At 36.6% G+C, this 18,104-nt stretch overlaps 1 protein-coding gene and 1 long non-coding RNA gene across 2 annotated transcripts in view; one reads left to right on the forward strand and one right to left on the reverse strand.

Moving 5' to 3' along the window:
- LOC140326203 (uncharacterized) overlaps nucleotides 1–15,610 on the reverse strand; it is a 38,324-nt gene extending 22,714 nt beyond the window's left edge. The window contains exons 1-3 of the long non-coding RNA XR_011919800.1: nucleotides 15,529–15,610; nucleotides 14,250–14,457; nucleotides 5,582–5,713 (exon numbers count right to left, since the gene is read on the reverse strand). This is a non-coding gene — a long non-coding RNA (uncharacterized lncRNA). The remainder of the gene's footprint in view (nucleotides 1–5,581; nucleotides 5,714–14,249; nucleotides 14,458–15,528) is intronic.
- TMEM271 (transmembrane protein 271) lies at nucleotides 1,675–14,208 on the forward strand. Its single transcript, XM_072404578.1, has one exon. It carries the CDS (start codon nucleotides 2,287–2,289, stop codon nucleotides 3,160–3,162), a length of 876 nt encoding a protein of 291 aa, XP_072260679.1. The 5' UTR covers nucleotides 1,675–2,286; the 3' UTR covers nucleotides 3,163–14,208.
- Nucleotides 15,611–18,104: the final 2,494 nt, after the last annotated feature.

Raw genomic sequence — 18,104 nt, forward strand, 5'->3', positions numbered from 1 at the left:
CATGAGAAAAACTTACTTGAAAAAGCAACGAAGGTATTGTACTTTCAAACCAGAGAAATTGCATTTCTTCAGTACTTTAGAAACAACAGTGGCTTTGTGTATTGCCATAACATACCTGGTTTAATGGAGGAATTGGGATTTCCAATCTATAACTCAACTGAATGGTGACTATTCATTGATGGCTCAGAGCGGAGGCTAAAGGGTGTTCTCTTTGTGAAGAATATGCAGACATAAAGAGAGTCATTGAGTTGTTGCAATATCACCAACACAATTGGGTCATCTGTGTTGACCTTAAAATGGTATGCTTCCTTCTTGGTCAGCAACGTGGACACACCAAGTATCCCAGTTATCTGTGCATGTGGGACAGCAAAGTTCGTGATAGGCTTTGGGCGGAAAGGAACTGACTTCCAAGATCTGCCCTAAAACTAGCTGATCCAAACATTCTACAGGAGCCACTTGTTAAAAGAAAGAATATTATATTCCCGCCTTCGCACATGAACCTGGGTCTGATGAAGCAGTTCGTTAAAGCTTTGCCAACTGAAGGAGACTGTTTCAAGTACCTCATTTTGGCATTTCCTAGCCTGTCATTTGAAAAAATAAAGACCGGTGTGTTTCGGCAGCTCATCAAAGATGAACATTTCATCAGTACAATGTCAGAAGTTGAAAAGAATGCTTGGTTATCATTCAAAGCCATTGTCAAGGACATTTTCAGAAACACACAAGCAAGTACACAGAAATTGTTCATAATCTCTTGGAGAGCTACAAAATGCTTGATTGCAATATGAGCATCAAGATGCATTTTCTGCATAGCCATCTTTTAAACTTCCTGGAAAACCTTGGTGCAGTCAGTGATGAGCAAGGTGAATGATTCCACCTCGATTTGAAGGTCATGGAAGGACAGTATCAGGGTAGATGGGATGTACATATGAACATTGAACACTCCCGGAAAAGCTTTAAGTTTAAATTTTTACCTTAACCGCTTACCCGATTAATTTTCAAATGTTTTATTGTAAAAAAAAAAGTCATAGAGTAACAATAAATCATCTGTATAAACAAAAGAAATTTAAATAAACAGTACATTCAAGTTAATATTTCATTATATTTCATTGAATGTAAAATTTGTATGTTTTTTTGACAAAAATGGAGGGTACCTTGTATCGTAAAAACTAGATGTGATAGCAAAAAACTGGGGTCATTTCTGGATTCACCACCCAAAAATGTATAAAAAACAAGTGTAAGATCTAACTCAACAAAAAATGTGTTCCCCAGTGTTATCAATATGGTATGCAGCAAGTGCCTCATTCCAGCTACAAAATGTGCCTAGGGCCTATAAACTTAGCATGCTGGCTGTGTTCAGTAAAATAGATTATTATGTAGTCACTCAGGAATACAAAAAGTTTGAGCAGCAGAATAAACATTCCATGCTGCAGTGCTATATACTAGAATTTGTTACACCTATTGTTCATGATGCTATTCAAAACATTTACTAGCCATTTCAATGGAAGCTAGCCGGAATGTGTTTCAGCGTGATTCACAGCTACCTTTAATTGAAAGAGTATATGTAGTCTTTGGAAGAAAATAGCAATTAACTCCTGAAATCTTTCATTGATGGGCAGAGATTTAAGGGCAGCAGTGGCATATTCCGTTTCCCCATTTCTGTGCTTTTGTCACAATGCAGTATCCGCACAATCAAGCAGCTTCTCTTCATACAACTAGTCTCTTGCACCATTAACCTCTTCCATGCTTTGAAGATATGCAGGTTAAAGATAGCAATTCTGGGGGAGGAACCAGCTCTGTGTGGGCTTCATGACATCAACTGCTAAGTGATTGTTTTTTTCCTCCTAGCCTAAAACGGACTGGTGTGCAGCAGAGCCGGCTGGTGTAAAGTCTGACAGGCTTTCTTGTCTATTCCTCAGCACATTGCCTGTATTCCCCCCTCTCTCACATCAATATTTAATCCTCTTCTAAGAGCAATGAGATAATGCAATGTGCAGAGGCTGGGAAGGTGCAGTGAGAGGGAGCTGTGCTGCTGTATGCTACTACAACTGCTGCTGCTGACTGGACTCAGAAAGCCAGGATCCTTGGGCTAAGCCCTAGTGCATGCAGCTCTACAGCCTCTCTCCCTAAAGCATGTCCTCTCTGGACCCCACCACCTCCTTCCTGGAAAGGGCAGCTGGGGAGGAGGATACGGGAGGATGAGGAGAGAGAGCCGGCCGGAGCACAGGAGGAGGAGGAAGAGGAGAAGGAGAGGAGGGGGTGCTGAAAGAGGAGAGGTCGGCGCGGAGGATGAAGTGGGGTGTCCGGGGAGCCTGCGCTGCGCTCTCCAGCTGCTTCCTACTTGCCTGCGCCCTAAGTGCAGCCGCCGTGGGCCTTAAGTGCTTCTCTCTGGGTTCTGAGCTGAAGGGTGAGCCATTTCGTTTGGGTACGGCCGCTGGCGCCTTCTACTCCGGGTTGCTTCTCTCAGCGGGTCTCTCCCTCTTGGGATCTGCCCTTATCTGCTGCCGCGAAGATGCGGCAGGGGAGAGTAAACCCAGCAGTCAGAACTTCCTCCTCCTCGGAGTACTGGTATTCATGTTGGGTGTATTGAGCGCCTTTGCTGGGGCAGTGATAGATGGGGACACTGTGTCGCTTGTGGAAAGAAAGTATTCACACTTTTGCTTGCAACAAACAACACCTGGCGCAGGAAGCAGTTCCACCAAGTGCCAGAAGCTGAAGGATTATCAACGGGGTTTGGTCATATCTACCATTTTTAACTCCCTGGAATGTCTGCTGGGGCTTATCAACCTGTTGCTGGTCAAAAACTACAAATCCTCCCAGCAGCGGCGCAGGAGAAGAAGGAGATGTGGTGGAAGGCGCTTTCAGCGGCAGAACAGGGGTTCCATCTTCTCAAACGAGGAGCATGACTTCTCTCCTGGAGACTTCCCCTTCCAAAGTGTATCCTACATTAATGTTGGGGTATTTCATCTTTTTGATGAAGCAGGTGTTGAAGTACACTGTGGGGGTCACCCGTCTCTGGAGCTACCTGGTTACTCGCCCATGGATCCCGATTTAAACCCTTCATACCCTTATTGTTACCCTCTACCTAATGAGCAGCCTCCTCCATATGATGAAATATACCCTGCTACAGAGCTGTGCAGCAGCACAACCACCACAACCACATAACATCACCCAGACTTCTGTACAGAGACCATACTGCTTCATGATCTGCACTGACAATCACTGATGCCTGCAAATGGGACAGGGAGATATTACACAAGGACTACCACAATATATCTAGATGGTTGTGTACAGACAATGTTCATAACCAATGTATGGTAAGGGGTGAAAGCTAAACCATGTTGACTGGTGTGTTAGTATGCGTGTGAGTGTGTGTACTTGCTGGTCTCAACGAATGCACTGTATTCACCTGACTCCAACTGAAATAATGTATTTTATATTTGTGGAGTCAGTGGCAAACGGCATAGATCTATCAGTTTTTCCTCCTCTTCACATTTATTTTGTCATACCAGTGTAAATCTCAATTTTGGTATTCGTCACTATTGCCATGGTTACAGTGTCTAGCTACAAAATTATTATGTCAGTATAAATAGGCTTTTTATTTCATGTCTGATGAGATTACTCATCTTTATCGAATCTCAAGATTTTATCAGTAATGCTTCTGTTAATGTCAATTCTTTTACAATTTTTGCCCAATTTCATGAATCATCAAATAGAGTATTTTTGTAAGCTTGAGAAAGAAAAGCAACTGCCTAAAAAAAATGATTGATATGCAAAGAAAGGAAAATATGCAAAGGAACTAAATAGGGCCAGAGCAAGTAATGGTCCTGATGCATGGAGGTAAAAGGGCCCCAAGGCTAAATGGGATCATGGTTCTTAAAATTGTGCTGATGCCACTCTTTCATCTCTTTGCAGAACAAACAGAGTTAATAAAGGTCTACGTCTTTGTTGGCTTGGCATCTGATCACGTTATGTGGGCTGAACAATCAGACATGTTGTTCCAAAGAAGGATTTTCAGAATTAAGGCAGGAGCCTAGGCTTAAAAACACTTGTAGGAGTTGCAGGTATAAGGATGGAACTGTTTTCAAGCACTTAGGCATGGATATTAATGAAACAGCCCTGCTGTCAGTTAACAATTCCTCAGAGAAGTCTCACATCACATCCTCTAAAAAGCCTCATCATACAAAAGTGAAGGAGCGATGCACACAGAACAGTGATTTAAATGACACTTGCAGAAAGAAGTCTAGAGAAATGCAGATTGCATGATGGGCAGCCCTCCAAAGTTCAGCAGATACTTAAATCAAGAGCATTCTGTATGGATTTTTACTGAGAGTAAACGGTGATATGGTCATCTAATTATCACATGTATTTACATATATTGGGATAATGAATCTAAGGGTAAGGTTTCCTTCAGATTTTCATCTCTCAGTGGCATTTCATAAAACAAGAAATGGAACATAGATTTTCTTATGCAATCAGAATAAATTAAAAAAATTTGTTCCATAGTAAATAAGTTGCACGTCTTTAATCCTTAATACTTGATAATTATTCTTTTGGAACATGAAGATTCACAGCAAGAAAGCCATAAGGCTTATTTTCCTAAAAAGAAATAATAAAAGGTTTCTTTTTACGATAACCTAGTGAATGATGAGTAACATAAGCATGGGACTGGGGATCAGACTAACAGGGAGTATCAATAGAAAATAATGCATGTCTCCCCATTTCAGTTCCGCAATAGCTCTGAATATACACAAACTAGAATTGTTCTCTTTCTGTCACGTGAGATGGATGGAAGATATATTCATTTCCAAAAATGCTGCATGTAAAATTTCTTGATCACCCTCCTCATCCTCCTGTGTGATAAAAGACTGAGCCCCCCTTTTTTTAATGCTGAGCTAATGCACTTAAGTCAACAGAGGACACACTGTTCTTTAAATTTAAGAGAAGCTTTAGATGCCTTTTCTGCCATTGTCCTTAGGAGCAGTATCTTTACAAGAGTTTTTAATGTCCATGGTTCTTTAAATTGATAATTACAACTTGTAAATTCTTCAACAAGCTAATAATCTTTACATCAATTCATGGTAGAGGTCAAACTGGAAATGCTTTGACTCTGTTATATATACATGGTTGTTTCCTTGTAAAGATCATTATTCCAAGGTTACAGCCATGTAATGAGTGCAATAAAAAAACTCTCCTTAGGAAATCTCATTTGTATTACCACCATTTATATAGTGATTACCAATTGAACAATATCAAGATGCTAAATTTCACCAAAAAGTATCTTGACTATATAAAATGAGCAAACACATGTATACAAACATAAACAATTAAATAAACCGAGGGAGGTAGACTAGTATAACAGGGAAGGCTGTTCCGTCCATGAGCACAACAAACAAGTATTTTAGAATCTCTACAGGGTTCCAATTGACCCACTACTAACACTATGTTTGGAACTAGCATATTTTGTATTATTCAAAGTATTTTATGGCCTGGTGTTAAATCGCACCTGTGCCCAAATTAGAAAACAAAAAATATTTACTTATATTATATATTTATATAAAAGAGCTTTAAAACAAGCACTTACCTCTCTAGCTGCATGTACAGTGAAGTAACTGGTTGTCAAAAATCCTCAATGACCACAAGAAAGACTCGAAAGTCATTTTTAATTTTCTAAGAATCTCCTGCTGTGTGTTTACATTAGAAGGCTGCCAAGATTCTGTTTAATAGAAAGTAATAGAAAAAGAGCTAAGATGAGAGGAGAGTTCATTATAAATTGCTTTTACATACCAATGGCATGGAAACAGAATGTATTACAATTTTTTTACCGGATTGCAGGCATCTGTTTAGAAAGAAAACTCTAACATTTGATTACTTGTTTGCTATGGACAAGACAGATACATGCCTTCAATTTTGTATGCCTAAGGTCCTGTCTGTTCTCTGACAATAGCAAACTACCCTGTGGCATTAACTTTGCACCACTTATTTTCAATTATGACTTCATCTTTTTTTTTTAAGGGTCATTGCCCTGTATGATTGTCATAAAATACCCTTGTCTTAAAAACAGTATCATAATCATATTACTCTAAATAGTTATGCTGCTTGGCAAAGCTTTATAATTTGGCAATAATTTTAATGCTAGACAAAAAAGTTTTGTTTTATCTTTTCGAATGGCAAACGTTGCACTTTAAAGATAGAAAAGCTCCTGTATATTTTAGGTATACAAAGCAGTCATCCCAGGTGCAAATAGACATTTATTAGTTAGTGCTATCATTTATGCTCAGCAACACCACAAATTTTCAGCTGAATCAGACATAATATATATATACTTTATGTGTTCCAGAGAAAAAGACCAGTACTTGAGGCACTTTATGAATTACTAGAATATTTGTTTTGTAATTTAAAAACTGAGAAAATATTTTTGATGCCAAAAGATATGGCGTAGAATAATGTTTGGGTATACATTTTATTTTCAAATGTAATTATTTTTAAATGTATTAGAGCACTGGTTTTATGTAGAGTCATAAAACCAACATCTGGGTATATTATTTATGCTGAATCTATAGATCACACTGTTGCATGAAGACATCTGCAGTCTATGTAGACATATTACCATGTAGTTAATACAAATTTTAATTTGCAGCCATTATGTCCATGTTGCATGCTTTTGTTCTGTGTTACAAACTAATCATAAGAATTACCTGCTGACTGTTTTATTTGATTTCTGTATTTGTTAAAACACCAATGCTTTGAACTGATCATGTTTTTGGTGATGCATGTCATTGACGTGAAAGCTGATTCATAGTATGGCAGTGGGATGCTAAATACAACATGTTTATTGAAAATACAATTTTGGTGAAATCTGGAGCTTGAGCTTGCTACAGTTTGACATTAGTCATAATTTTCTGCTTTGCCTAAATGTGGCATTTTATTTTGGTCTGTTATTCCTACTAAATATGCCTGCTAATAATTATAATTATTAATAATATTATTATTATTATTATTAAACAGGATTTATATAGCGCCAACATGTTACGCAGCGCTGAACATTAAATAGGGGTTGCAAATGACAAACAAATACAGACAGTGACACTGGAGGAGAGGACCCTGCCCCGAAGAGCTTACAATCTAGTAGGCTATAAAAACTTACCTTGCCCGATATCCCATGCTAAATAATTTGAAGCCTTGGGTTACACATTTCTATTTACATTGAGTGCCATCTTTTACAAGATGATAATTCTTCTAGAAAGACAAGAAGGGTTACAGAACAAAACAAATGTTTTTGAATTATGTACATACTAATATAAAGCTAGAATACAGCTAGGGAGTAATAAACAGTTCTGTGTTTAGGTACCATTGCTCCACTATCTAGAACACAAGTCATTACACTTGAAAAGAAAACAAACTTGTGGATGAAAAAATTAAAATGTTCTAAACTCACATTTCTTGTTTGTTTTAGCATGACTGCCCCTGCGCACAAGAAAAGGGTCATAAGGTGGCCCCAAACAGCCCTGGCTTAAAAGCCCTGATCTCAACCCCACTGATCATCTTGGTAATTAATGGAGATGTCAATGGGAAAATAAGGTTTTCTTTTCTGGTACTTTTCCTCTCAAATTTTCTTCTTCTTCTTCTCGCTAAATTGTGCCACAAAATTTCACAAACACACTTATTCTTGTAGAAAACCATTACAGAAGAGTCAAGATTGTTATAGCTGCGAAATAGGTGGCAGTGGCTGGAAAAAAAGCATAATTTTATTGACCATGGCTATAAACAAATGATGTCTACAATCCTTTGGCTGTTTATCTATCTATCTATCTATCTATCTATCTATCTATCTATCTATCTATCTATCTTTTCTTTACCTACCTACACACATTTAAATGAAAATTCAAATTAACCAGTTCTTTAAAAAGTGTTTATTTCTCTGAATTAGCTAATCTTTACTAATCAATTTTGTCAGTTGATCTAACAAAAGCCTGGATACCTGAAATTTAGACGTTCTCCAAAAAAATCACACAGCAGCATACATAAACAGCAAAATTTGTTATGGCATTTTTTATAATTTTAAACTTCATACAGGAAAAATTCTGAAGGAGGAAGCTTACTTTCGAAGAAGAAACTGATCACTAGGGGTAAGGTAGATGCCTATTTTATAACCATTGACATGCAAATCAATCAGACACCATGAACATTCTAGTTGACTATGGTACTTTGAAAGAATATACCAAGCTCAGTTCAATGAATGGAAAAGGGTGGCGGAGGGCTGTAAGTTATGTTTAGCACTTTCCTAAGTTGCCTCTAATGTTACATTGGGAGCATAAAGCACAATTCAACATATGTCCCCACCATCATCTACTGCGAATTCATAGTAAGGTTACTATATTGTAATATATACATTTATATTCCAGTATATTGTTCCTTTAAATGTTTGTACAGAGTAATGACAATTTCAACAATTCAACCAATTGCTATTTAATTAAACATCTTTCTAACCTCTGGTGCTGGGAAAAAAAATAATTGAACTTTTCTAACAAAGGCCATAGCTTTTTAGTTGGAAATAATAACGGTCTATGATCAATTTTATTTTTACTTTGATTTTACTTTACATTTACATGTTTAAAATGGTCACATAATCTCTGTCTTTTTATTGTTTATGTACTGTCTTTGACATCCTTGTTTATGTACAATCTTGCCATGACAAATTATTTACAGAGTACTATGGATAAGCTAGAAAAACAGCAGTAGCTGCCTGTCTTGTTGCTCTGTCTACATGAAATTTCAGCCCGAGCCATACAATGATCCAATTAATCTAGAAAGCCTATAAAATGCTGTAAATAGATAGTGATACACATTTAAAATGAGCCTTTTGCCCCCCCCCCCCTCTTCAGCAAAAAGAAAAATTCAAAATAGTATTAGGTAATATCTTAGCTTAACTACAAAAAAAGTTTTTTGTTTTTTTATAATGGTTTGCCAACATTTTCTCAGGAGAGCACAAACAATCGAGTTGAAACAGAAAGTTTAAAACACGACCAACTCACAATGGACCTGTCTATGGCCATTATTAGAAAATCAGCATGGTAAGTAGCTGATGTGATCTGATTAATTACCTGCTCTCATCACATTATACGGCCATAAGTATCTACTGCTAATACCAGTGATATCAAAGCAGCACTTTTTAATATTTATATGGTAATTACCCATCTGCACAATGTAAACAACTGCACTGCAGCATTAGAGGTTCTTCAACCATTACCAACCAAGGAAAATTATGCCCGGACAGCATTTGTACATTTACATTCCCCAGTTACTGTTACAGTGATTGCTATTTATCTAAATTTGCTTATATGAATTTTAAAAGTAATAAAAAAAAGCAGTGCCAATAGAATTTAGGGATATGCTGCTATTACCTGGTAATATCTTAGGATCAGATATTATGAAAATACATTGGCAATACACAGTGTATGTAAGTGAAGGCATATTTAAATTTATGTACTGAAAAAGCTAGAATAAGTTTAGCACCCATGCAAATGTTAGATACGTTTTTGATTATATATGCTGGTGATGTGACCTCACATTACAGTCGTAAGGGTAGTCTATTTAGATGCAGAGGACAAATCATTTTGGAAATTAAGCTTGAAAACTTTCCTGAGAATCCAATAGCCATTTGTAAAGTGTTAAAGCAATTTAAGCAAACAGCTAATTCATTGTAACCTCCCCTGCTGTGCACTCCTGATACAGTTAACAGGTCTTAGTCTGCAGTAATAAGAGCTACATTTTGGTTCTAGGCTAACAGCTTAAGCATTAAATGAATATATCTTCTGATAAAATGCAGGTTTAACATGAAATATTGGGATTCCATACAACTTTTTTTGGATTCTGTAGGCTTTGTTACAGCACCCCAATGCTATCATCATCTCTTTTTAAAAAAGACACTTATCTGGTCTTTGCAAAAAATTAATGAGATGATTGTATTTTAGTGATGAGTGACAGAACTAAAAAATTATGCCTAATGGCAATACTGCCCTGGTACACTCACATGAATTTAATTTGTTTGTCTTTGGCCTTGTATTTCCCTAGTGCGTTCTACCTATTTTTCATGATAACTATAAAACTGAGAAAATATAGACATGTTTTTATTGTTGCAAATGAATACACCTACCATTTTATCCTCCCCCATTTTTTTGTTTATTCTGTTAATTAATATTTTTATGAAGACATTAGGGTGAAAAGAAAATGCTTAAGGCTATAGTTAATGATTTTAGGTATAGTGTTATGCTACAAAAATTTTTAAAAAATGGTGAAAAATAAAATTAGTAGAAAAGCAAATAAAAACAAATCAAAACCTCCTCCTTTCATACCAGTTTACTAAAAAAAAGTCTGTACCACTTGAACACTGTAAAACGCAAGTACATTTATTTAAATATACCAACGTATACTCCCTATGTCATATTTTAAAGTGTTTACAAGCTATAAAGCATCAACATAAGGAGTATTGTTAAAAGGCAATTAGCATACCTACAAAGGAATTATATATATAAACTAACCGTAAGATACAAAAAATTTCTAAAACCTCCCCTGGCCAAAAAACAAAACAAAAACCCTACATCATAGGATGGCTAAACAGGTCATGGAGATAGATAACTTTACCACTGTTCAAAACTTATGCATACTTAAGTATGACTATTTTTAACTGCCTGCTCATTTGCCTGTGTCTCCTTATACACAGGCAAATTTTCACACATGTTAACAACAAGCAGTAGATGGGCTTTATAACAGGAACTCATTGACCTCTGTAGCCTCAGGCGTTGTGTAGAAGTTCATCCTTAATATTTACCTTGGAAACACTAAAGTCTATATAGTTGGTTTACAGCAGCTCAACTTCCCCTTCTCCACTCTCCTACCAGCAATTCAGCAGCCTTCTGACGTAGACTCCAATGTAATCACAATAAATGTGCTGTAGAAGAGGAAAACAAGATGAGCTGAGCTGCTGAGAAGAGGACTTTGACTACTTTCATGTTTTGAATTTGAGTATAAAATGTTTTAAATTAATAAGTTAAAGCAGGAGGGCTGTACAGTGTTGTCCTTGTCCATAGACATAGTGAAGAGAAGAGTAGAAGTTTCCTGCTGCTTTCTTCCAATGGTAAACAATAGCAGATTTTAGCAGTTATGCAATGGTAACATTTTCAGTCAATCAAGAGAGATTGTCTTTGGTGTGTACAAAAACTTAAATCCTAGCAAAAGCATGGGAGGCAGTGTTGAAAGCTTGCTGCTTTAATGTATGAAAGCCAACTTAATATCTTTATTATGTGCGAGGTGTCTCATTAGTATAATGGAGACTCATCTATCAGTGACCTGTAATCAACTTAAAACCATTAAAAATCAAATATAATAATTTTGCTAAAGGACTACGATATAGTCATCACACATTTACAGTATTGCTTCTTTCAACAGTTCTACCAGAAAAATCCCAATAACACCTTTACTGCTGTATATGGCTAGATAAAGGCAAGATTGAAAAGGGTCTTTATTATGTGAATGTCAATGCTTTATATTACGGTTATATCATATGAACTACTTTTGAGTCATATAAACTACGAAATTATCCAGATGGGCAATGCTCATTGACTTCACGGGCTTACAGTGCAATTGAATTGATGACTAACATGCATTTGCCTTGGCTACGCAAATTAATTATTGGGAATTGTAAACAACAGCTAAGTCAGAACCGAAGCACTATTTATTTGTTGAACACTGCACATTTGAATTTCACTGGGATGTATATTATTGATGTCTTAAAGCAGAATGTATTCACATGCTTCCATAAATCCAAAATGTAAGTGGTTTAAGCTTCATTTTATGATAGAAGGTGAACACATGCAGATTGTTCCTTTTCGTCCCAGAGGCCAATTGTGCATCCAGAACTGCTGGTTATTAGCACAGATGTTGTCTAACATATAAAGCCATTCATCCAACCTGCATACTGATGTTTTCTCCTTGTGCATAACAAAATCAGTAATGTACAATATTATATTGTAGAGTATATTGACCAGTCTTACTATAACTTGAAAGGATGTCATCTAAACATCTGCAGGAAGATTGAATCATTTTGCTAAATAATTCAATGTAAAATTTCTGCTAACATCTTCTGATAACATCATGGCAATCGCTCAAAAAATTATACCTAACCTTTAACAGTCAGGTGCACATGGCAAAGGACATTTTCTAGCCCATGTGGTAGCTAGATGGATAAAACTAATTACACTGTTGCAACAATTTGATTTCAAAACAGAATTTTTAGTTGCATACATTTAAATAGAAACCACACTACCCCGTCAAGGCCCTTTTGTAAAGTGTGGTACCTCAATTTACAAGAGCTTTCATTCTGGAAAAATAAAATTGGAACGGGTATGTCTGGAGGATGTCCAGCAAAACACAATGGCAGCTGAAGACTAAATGGCAAGTACTAAAACAAATTATAACTAGCCTTTAAAAGCAAGGTGCCCAATTACTAGTCCAGCAGAAAGCCAAATTACACTTTCAGCAATTTACTTTAAGGGGATTTGGTTACAAACATTTTGCATACATATGGCTTCCATATATATCTGGGAAGCAATCGCCTACCAATATACTTATATATTACTGACAGGTAGAGTCGCTCCCCTGGCTTAGAAATGCAGTGTTTGTGCCAGCCAGGGTATGCTAGAATGTCCTCATACATCCTATAAATTTCAACATGCCTTGCCAATTTTTTCTCCTACCACTCAACTCCCAACTCTTGTCTAAATGTATGACCTAAATAGCCGGGAGCTGTATTAAAAACATTATTATCCAGCCATCAAATGTGGGTGTACTTCTGCACCTATAACCATAGGACGATGTAGAAAAAAAACTACTCTAATGCAGAGTGATATTTGACAAACAAAACTTCACTGCTTGAGGTTTTGCTTACCATAATTTTCCTGCTCCTGAAGCCAATGAGGACTTTCAGGGCTGTGAGGTTCCACACCAAACATTAGGTCTTTAGTTTTGCTTGTGTACACATCCTTGGAAATATATATATCATGTATTAAGGTAAAGAATAGAATATTTAACAAATAAACATTTTTGAAACTGTGGGTATACATGCAGATGAAATTCGATGCTTTTCTGAGTTTTGTACATTTTTTGAGGTAGGTGATTTGCATGTCATCACCAACATTCTAATTTCTTTTATCTCAAAAAAATAAATAGCATCCATGTCTAACATTAGTGTAACATTATGTGTATTTAAGTGGAACACTAGCCACAAATTTTCTAAGGTTTTTACTCTTTGCAAACTATATTCTAAACAAAATAAAACAATGTTTTAGTTGGATTTTCATTTTAATTCAGAGTTTGTAGTAACAAAAGTGACGCATATAACCTTCCGTACAAGATCTGGGAAAACAGCTATAAAAGGTAACAAACCAATTTAAAATTAATGGTAGAATAGACTATGCCTGCATTTTACAGCTCATACCGTACCAGCTCGAAAAAAAAATTCCCTCTCCGCTGCGCCTACTGTTTTCATCGAGTAAACTAATTTACAAAAAATATTTTCTGCCACCAGAGAATGAAAAGTATGTATTTCATATAAAGGTCTGGTAAACGTGAAATATTACATTAGGTAAAAATCTGCTTATACCACCTAAAGTATCCTTTTTTCAAGCAAATATTAAAGTATATCTGTGATCAAATAATTTCATTTTGTATTAATTAGGGTACATTTAGAACCTCTGTTAGGTTTTTATGTCTGGATGACTGTCTATGTCACTGCAGAAATACTTTCTCTCTCTTTCTGTCCTGATAACCATTAACAGGGAGGACAAAATCCAAAATTTGAATATCCGACTTATTGAAAATGTCAGAAAAATTCCTTGCACACAAGAAAACAGGAATATTTTGAGATTGCCAGAAATGTGAACAAATCAATTTGTATTGCATTGCAAAGCACTGTTGCCCTAACATATTCCAAGCAATGAGGTTTAGGGGTTGCTCATGCAGCTTACAAGATGGGAAAAACACAAAATGCTATTTAGGTGGTGTTTCTCCTAAAACTGGTAGATTGAGCTGAGATTAAGTTTTGTTTAGAGATAGAACAACACCCCCTTATTTTTTTTTGTTTAAAATAAATGAAATGTTTTGCATATCTGTTCTTCAAAATGTTTATTCAAAAATAAAATGTTTGAAAATAAATATTTTATACTAATAGATATTTCATATAAAAATATACTTACCACTTGCAGCTTGCAAGGAAATACTACTCCAAGTACTCCAATTAAAGTTCCACATTTGCAGCTCAGAGTTGGTTGCCAGGAAAACCCAGCAATCTCGATTTTTCTCAGACTGAATGAACATTCACGAGCCTGTGCAGAGGATATTTCACCCTGGCCTGGCCAGTCAAGATGAAGATAATCTCCATGAAGAAAAGAAAATGGTAGAGCCCTGCAACAAGCAAGAACAGATGGGTATTAGATGGGTTTAGTTCTACTTTAAGCCTAATTTACTACTGCACTGTATGTGTTATCTGTTAAATATTATGCTTAAAGAACTGGATACCAAACTACAATCATGCAGATAATTAACTCTTTGGGGGAACACACTATAGCTTCTATTGGCAGAGACCGTACCCTTCTCCATTCATAATTTGGGTATATTCTGCAAATTAGCTACCTTTCACACCTACTGTGGAAAACTGGACAGTTGGTCACTTGCAGGTGCATAGCAAACTGCTGCTGGGAGTGGCAACTTGCACCGCAGATAAAACATTTGCAGTTGCATTGTTGGCCATTGTGCAGCGGCCACATACCAAAAGTGATTGGTTGCTTTCTAGAACTGTACCATGTTCCACTGCAGCAACATGCACAAAATGGTTTGCAATCACTTCGGGTCACTGAAATTGGAATGGTTGGTACCGCAGCTAAGTAGTTGAAAACTGTGGCTCACCATGGGTCCAAAATGGCCCTTAAAAAATTAACTGTGTTTGTTAGTCTGGGCTTACGCTGTTGATGACATAAATTTGTCTAGTCTAGTTGGTTAAACAGGAAGTGATGAGGCAGGAGATAATAGAAGGCAAGAAGACAAGAAACATGGACGACAACGAAATGGAGGATGAGCAGCCTTGTCCTAATACCCTGACTCAACAATTCCATCTGGACCAAGGTGGAAATATACAGAAACCTTCAGAACTAAAGTCCCAGATTTAAATCAACAAGTAACAATTGTGTATAATTTTGAATTTTAGAAAACAGTTCAAGATTATTGGCTTGTCTTAATATAAATTCAATATCAATAAATATCATAAATATCAATAGATCCACTATTTTCATCTGTGCCTATTGCTCTACATAGCTATTTTCTACACATTTTTAAAGCTGGCATTCAGTAAAGCTATACCAACCTCCTGTTATTCTTCAATCTCTTTCTAGACCTGACCCTTTAAAATAAGCAACTCCTAGTACATTGCTCCTTCAACAGAAGTCAAGGAATAATGTTTCACAAGGCAACACATCTCACCTATACCACACCAATATGCATCAGTTCCTCCTTTCCTGGGTCCAGCAGCAGAAGAATCCTCTAACTTTTATCTGGATCCCCCTCAGCAAGATGCTTCCTACCTGGAGAAAAAGCAGAGCACTCAGGAAATTCACTCCCAACATGTGAACACACCACTGAGCAAACTAGCAGACCTGCTGACTTCTGGCATCATCAACAAAAGCAGACAGAAGAAATCCATCCAGAGTTTAGAAAAGATTTGCAGAGTGCTGAAAATGTAAACATATAGACAGCTTTCAGCCCAACTAACCAAAGAAATGCTACAAAACTGCAATTTGGGACACTCCAGCAGAAAAAGGGAACAAAGATATAAAGCTATAGTCTACAAACTTGTAAAATTCACCAAAAGGCATATTTCCCTCATAATTTCTATAGCATTTAGATATAAATCCTGTATACATTACAAGTTTGCTTTGTTAAAAGGCTCACTAATTACTTTTTGGAGAACATTTTATTATAATGTTAATATATTTTATTACTTATGTTAAGCATGGAATATTTTTATTGCTGATCTTTGATGTTAGTTGTGTGTCTGTTAAAGCAGAACTAGAACTATCAATACTCACCTGTCCCTATTCTATATTCAGCACCGCCATCTTCCTTTTTCTTTTCCACATTTTGATCTTCCGCCAATTTGATTGGCCAGACTGCCCATGCAGGCACACAAAAGTTCTTTTATTTCAAGGGAAGCTGGAATTGTCGGGTATCTCTGAACTTTGACAGCTGGGTGAGAATAGTTGTTTCAGAAAGGACGTTAGCCGACCTTAACATCTGCCTGATCACAAATTTTCGAAGTGAGATTTTAAGCTGATCAACTATCTTTATAACATAGGCACTTACTAACATGTATGCAGAACAGAGAGGTCAGGGGACAGTCATCACTCCTTATCGACAGCCTGTTTGTATTTCTCATGATAGGTTTACTTTGATGATAATAAAAAGTGGATTCACTGAAGGTATTATTTATTTATTATCCTCAAACTCTTTTGCATGTAAAATCATATTTTAACATTTCTATTATACTATATAAGCCTTTCTTTGAGAATGGGTCATGAACCCGTTTGCTATGGGCTGCTGCTTGTCTGCTCAGCTGCCTGCCCTGCGCTCTGATAGAGATTGAGTTTTATTTAAAATACAATCTCACAAGAAAATTTACCAAGGTTTTTTAAATTAGCAATGAAAAGGTTAATCCAGTAGACTATTCTGTCTGCATTCCTTTGGAAAAGATGGCCAAGCCAATTTAAAGCAATGGCACATAACGAAGCAAAGAAAATATGTAAAAGCTATTTTCTGGAACAGATTAACTTTCTCTGAACAGTTAAAAACCCTTGAATTCTTTTTATTTAGGTGATCAATAGAAAATATTGCAGGAGATTTACATATACCGGTATGTAGAGGTGAAATCCTATAGTATTCCTAACCAATGTGTTTCAACTAACCAATTTCTAGGCTACAGGGCAAACAGGGTAAAAAAATAATGTTTCCCCCAGGGGTGTGGTGAATAGTGGGTATGGCTTCACTGTGCTCACATAGGAGGTAATAAAGGCATACTTAAATAAGAGCTGAGCCTCCTAGTGGTAAGAATAGATCAGCTGGGACAAAAGCTGACAGTTAGTGTATTTACTGGGGGCTCAGTGGTATGTGATGTAAGATTCAGAACTTTGCTACAGCTTTTGTGTACAATGTTAAGTGGAAGTTTAATAGAAATCTGAGTGAAATAATAAAGAATTTCTCAGCTCAAAACACTGTCCCCCAGACACTGTATCAGTACATAGGAATTTCTGAACAGGCTTCATTTGCATGCAGAGCACACTAGGAAATTCACCCCACACAAGAAGCTCAGAATACATGACTAAGAGGACAGAAGGCAAATAGCTATTAAAGGTAGACCGGGACAACATAGATGAGTACAAGTGGGCTGGATGATACTTTTAGTCAAACAAGTAATGAGGTGGGATCAAGATGAAGCTACACATGCTTGTTGTGTGGAAAGGAAGGGAAATTAAACACATTTGTGCAGGAAATTAAACTAATTATTTTTTACACAATAAAAGATTATCTACAAGTGTGCAAAAAGAACAGTAAGGCCAAAGTTCAGCTTTATAGTGTTGCAATGCTACTTTGGAATAGCAGAGAAAATAATTTATTAATCAATCTTTACTTGTATAGAAATCCATCTCTGCTATTTAGCATTACTCTGCAGTGTGGTTAAATGCCAGCCTCAGTATTTCACCGATTACTTCGTATGACATTAAAAAACCAACTAAAAGATGTTGTAGATCATGGATAGGAAACACTGAAAAAGTGGAGCTCTATCTAAATACCATGGAAAAGTAAACCAGGGTGACACACACATTTTTAAGGAGATAACCTAATTAAGTTCCATTAAAAATTAAGGAAGGTTTGAAGAGAGTCCTTGTTCTCAGCAGAAATCTACCACCTCTCAAAAAAAACTCCCCTTGGAAAAAATTTCCCAATCTCTAGGAAACCCCTCCTCTCCCGACTAATAACCTCCCCACTACCCCCAAGAAAACCTC

This window comes from Pyxicephalus adspersus, chromosome 3 (assembly GCF_032062135.1).
Source record: "Pyxicephalus adspersus chromosome 3, UCB_Pads_2.0, whole genome shotgun sequence".
Taxonomy (NCBI): Eukaryota; Metazoa; Chordata; class Amphibia; order Anura; family Pyxicephalidae; genus Pyxicephalus; species Pyxicephalus adspersus.

Excerpts from the sequence above, each read along its gene's own strand:
- TMEM271 (XM_072404578.1), top strand. The coding sequence starts at position 2,287 with ATGAAGTGGGGTGTCCGGGGAGCCTGCGCTGCGCTCTCCAGCTGCTTC.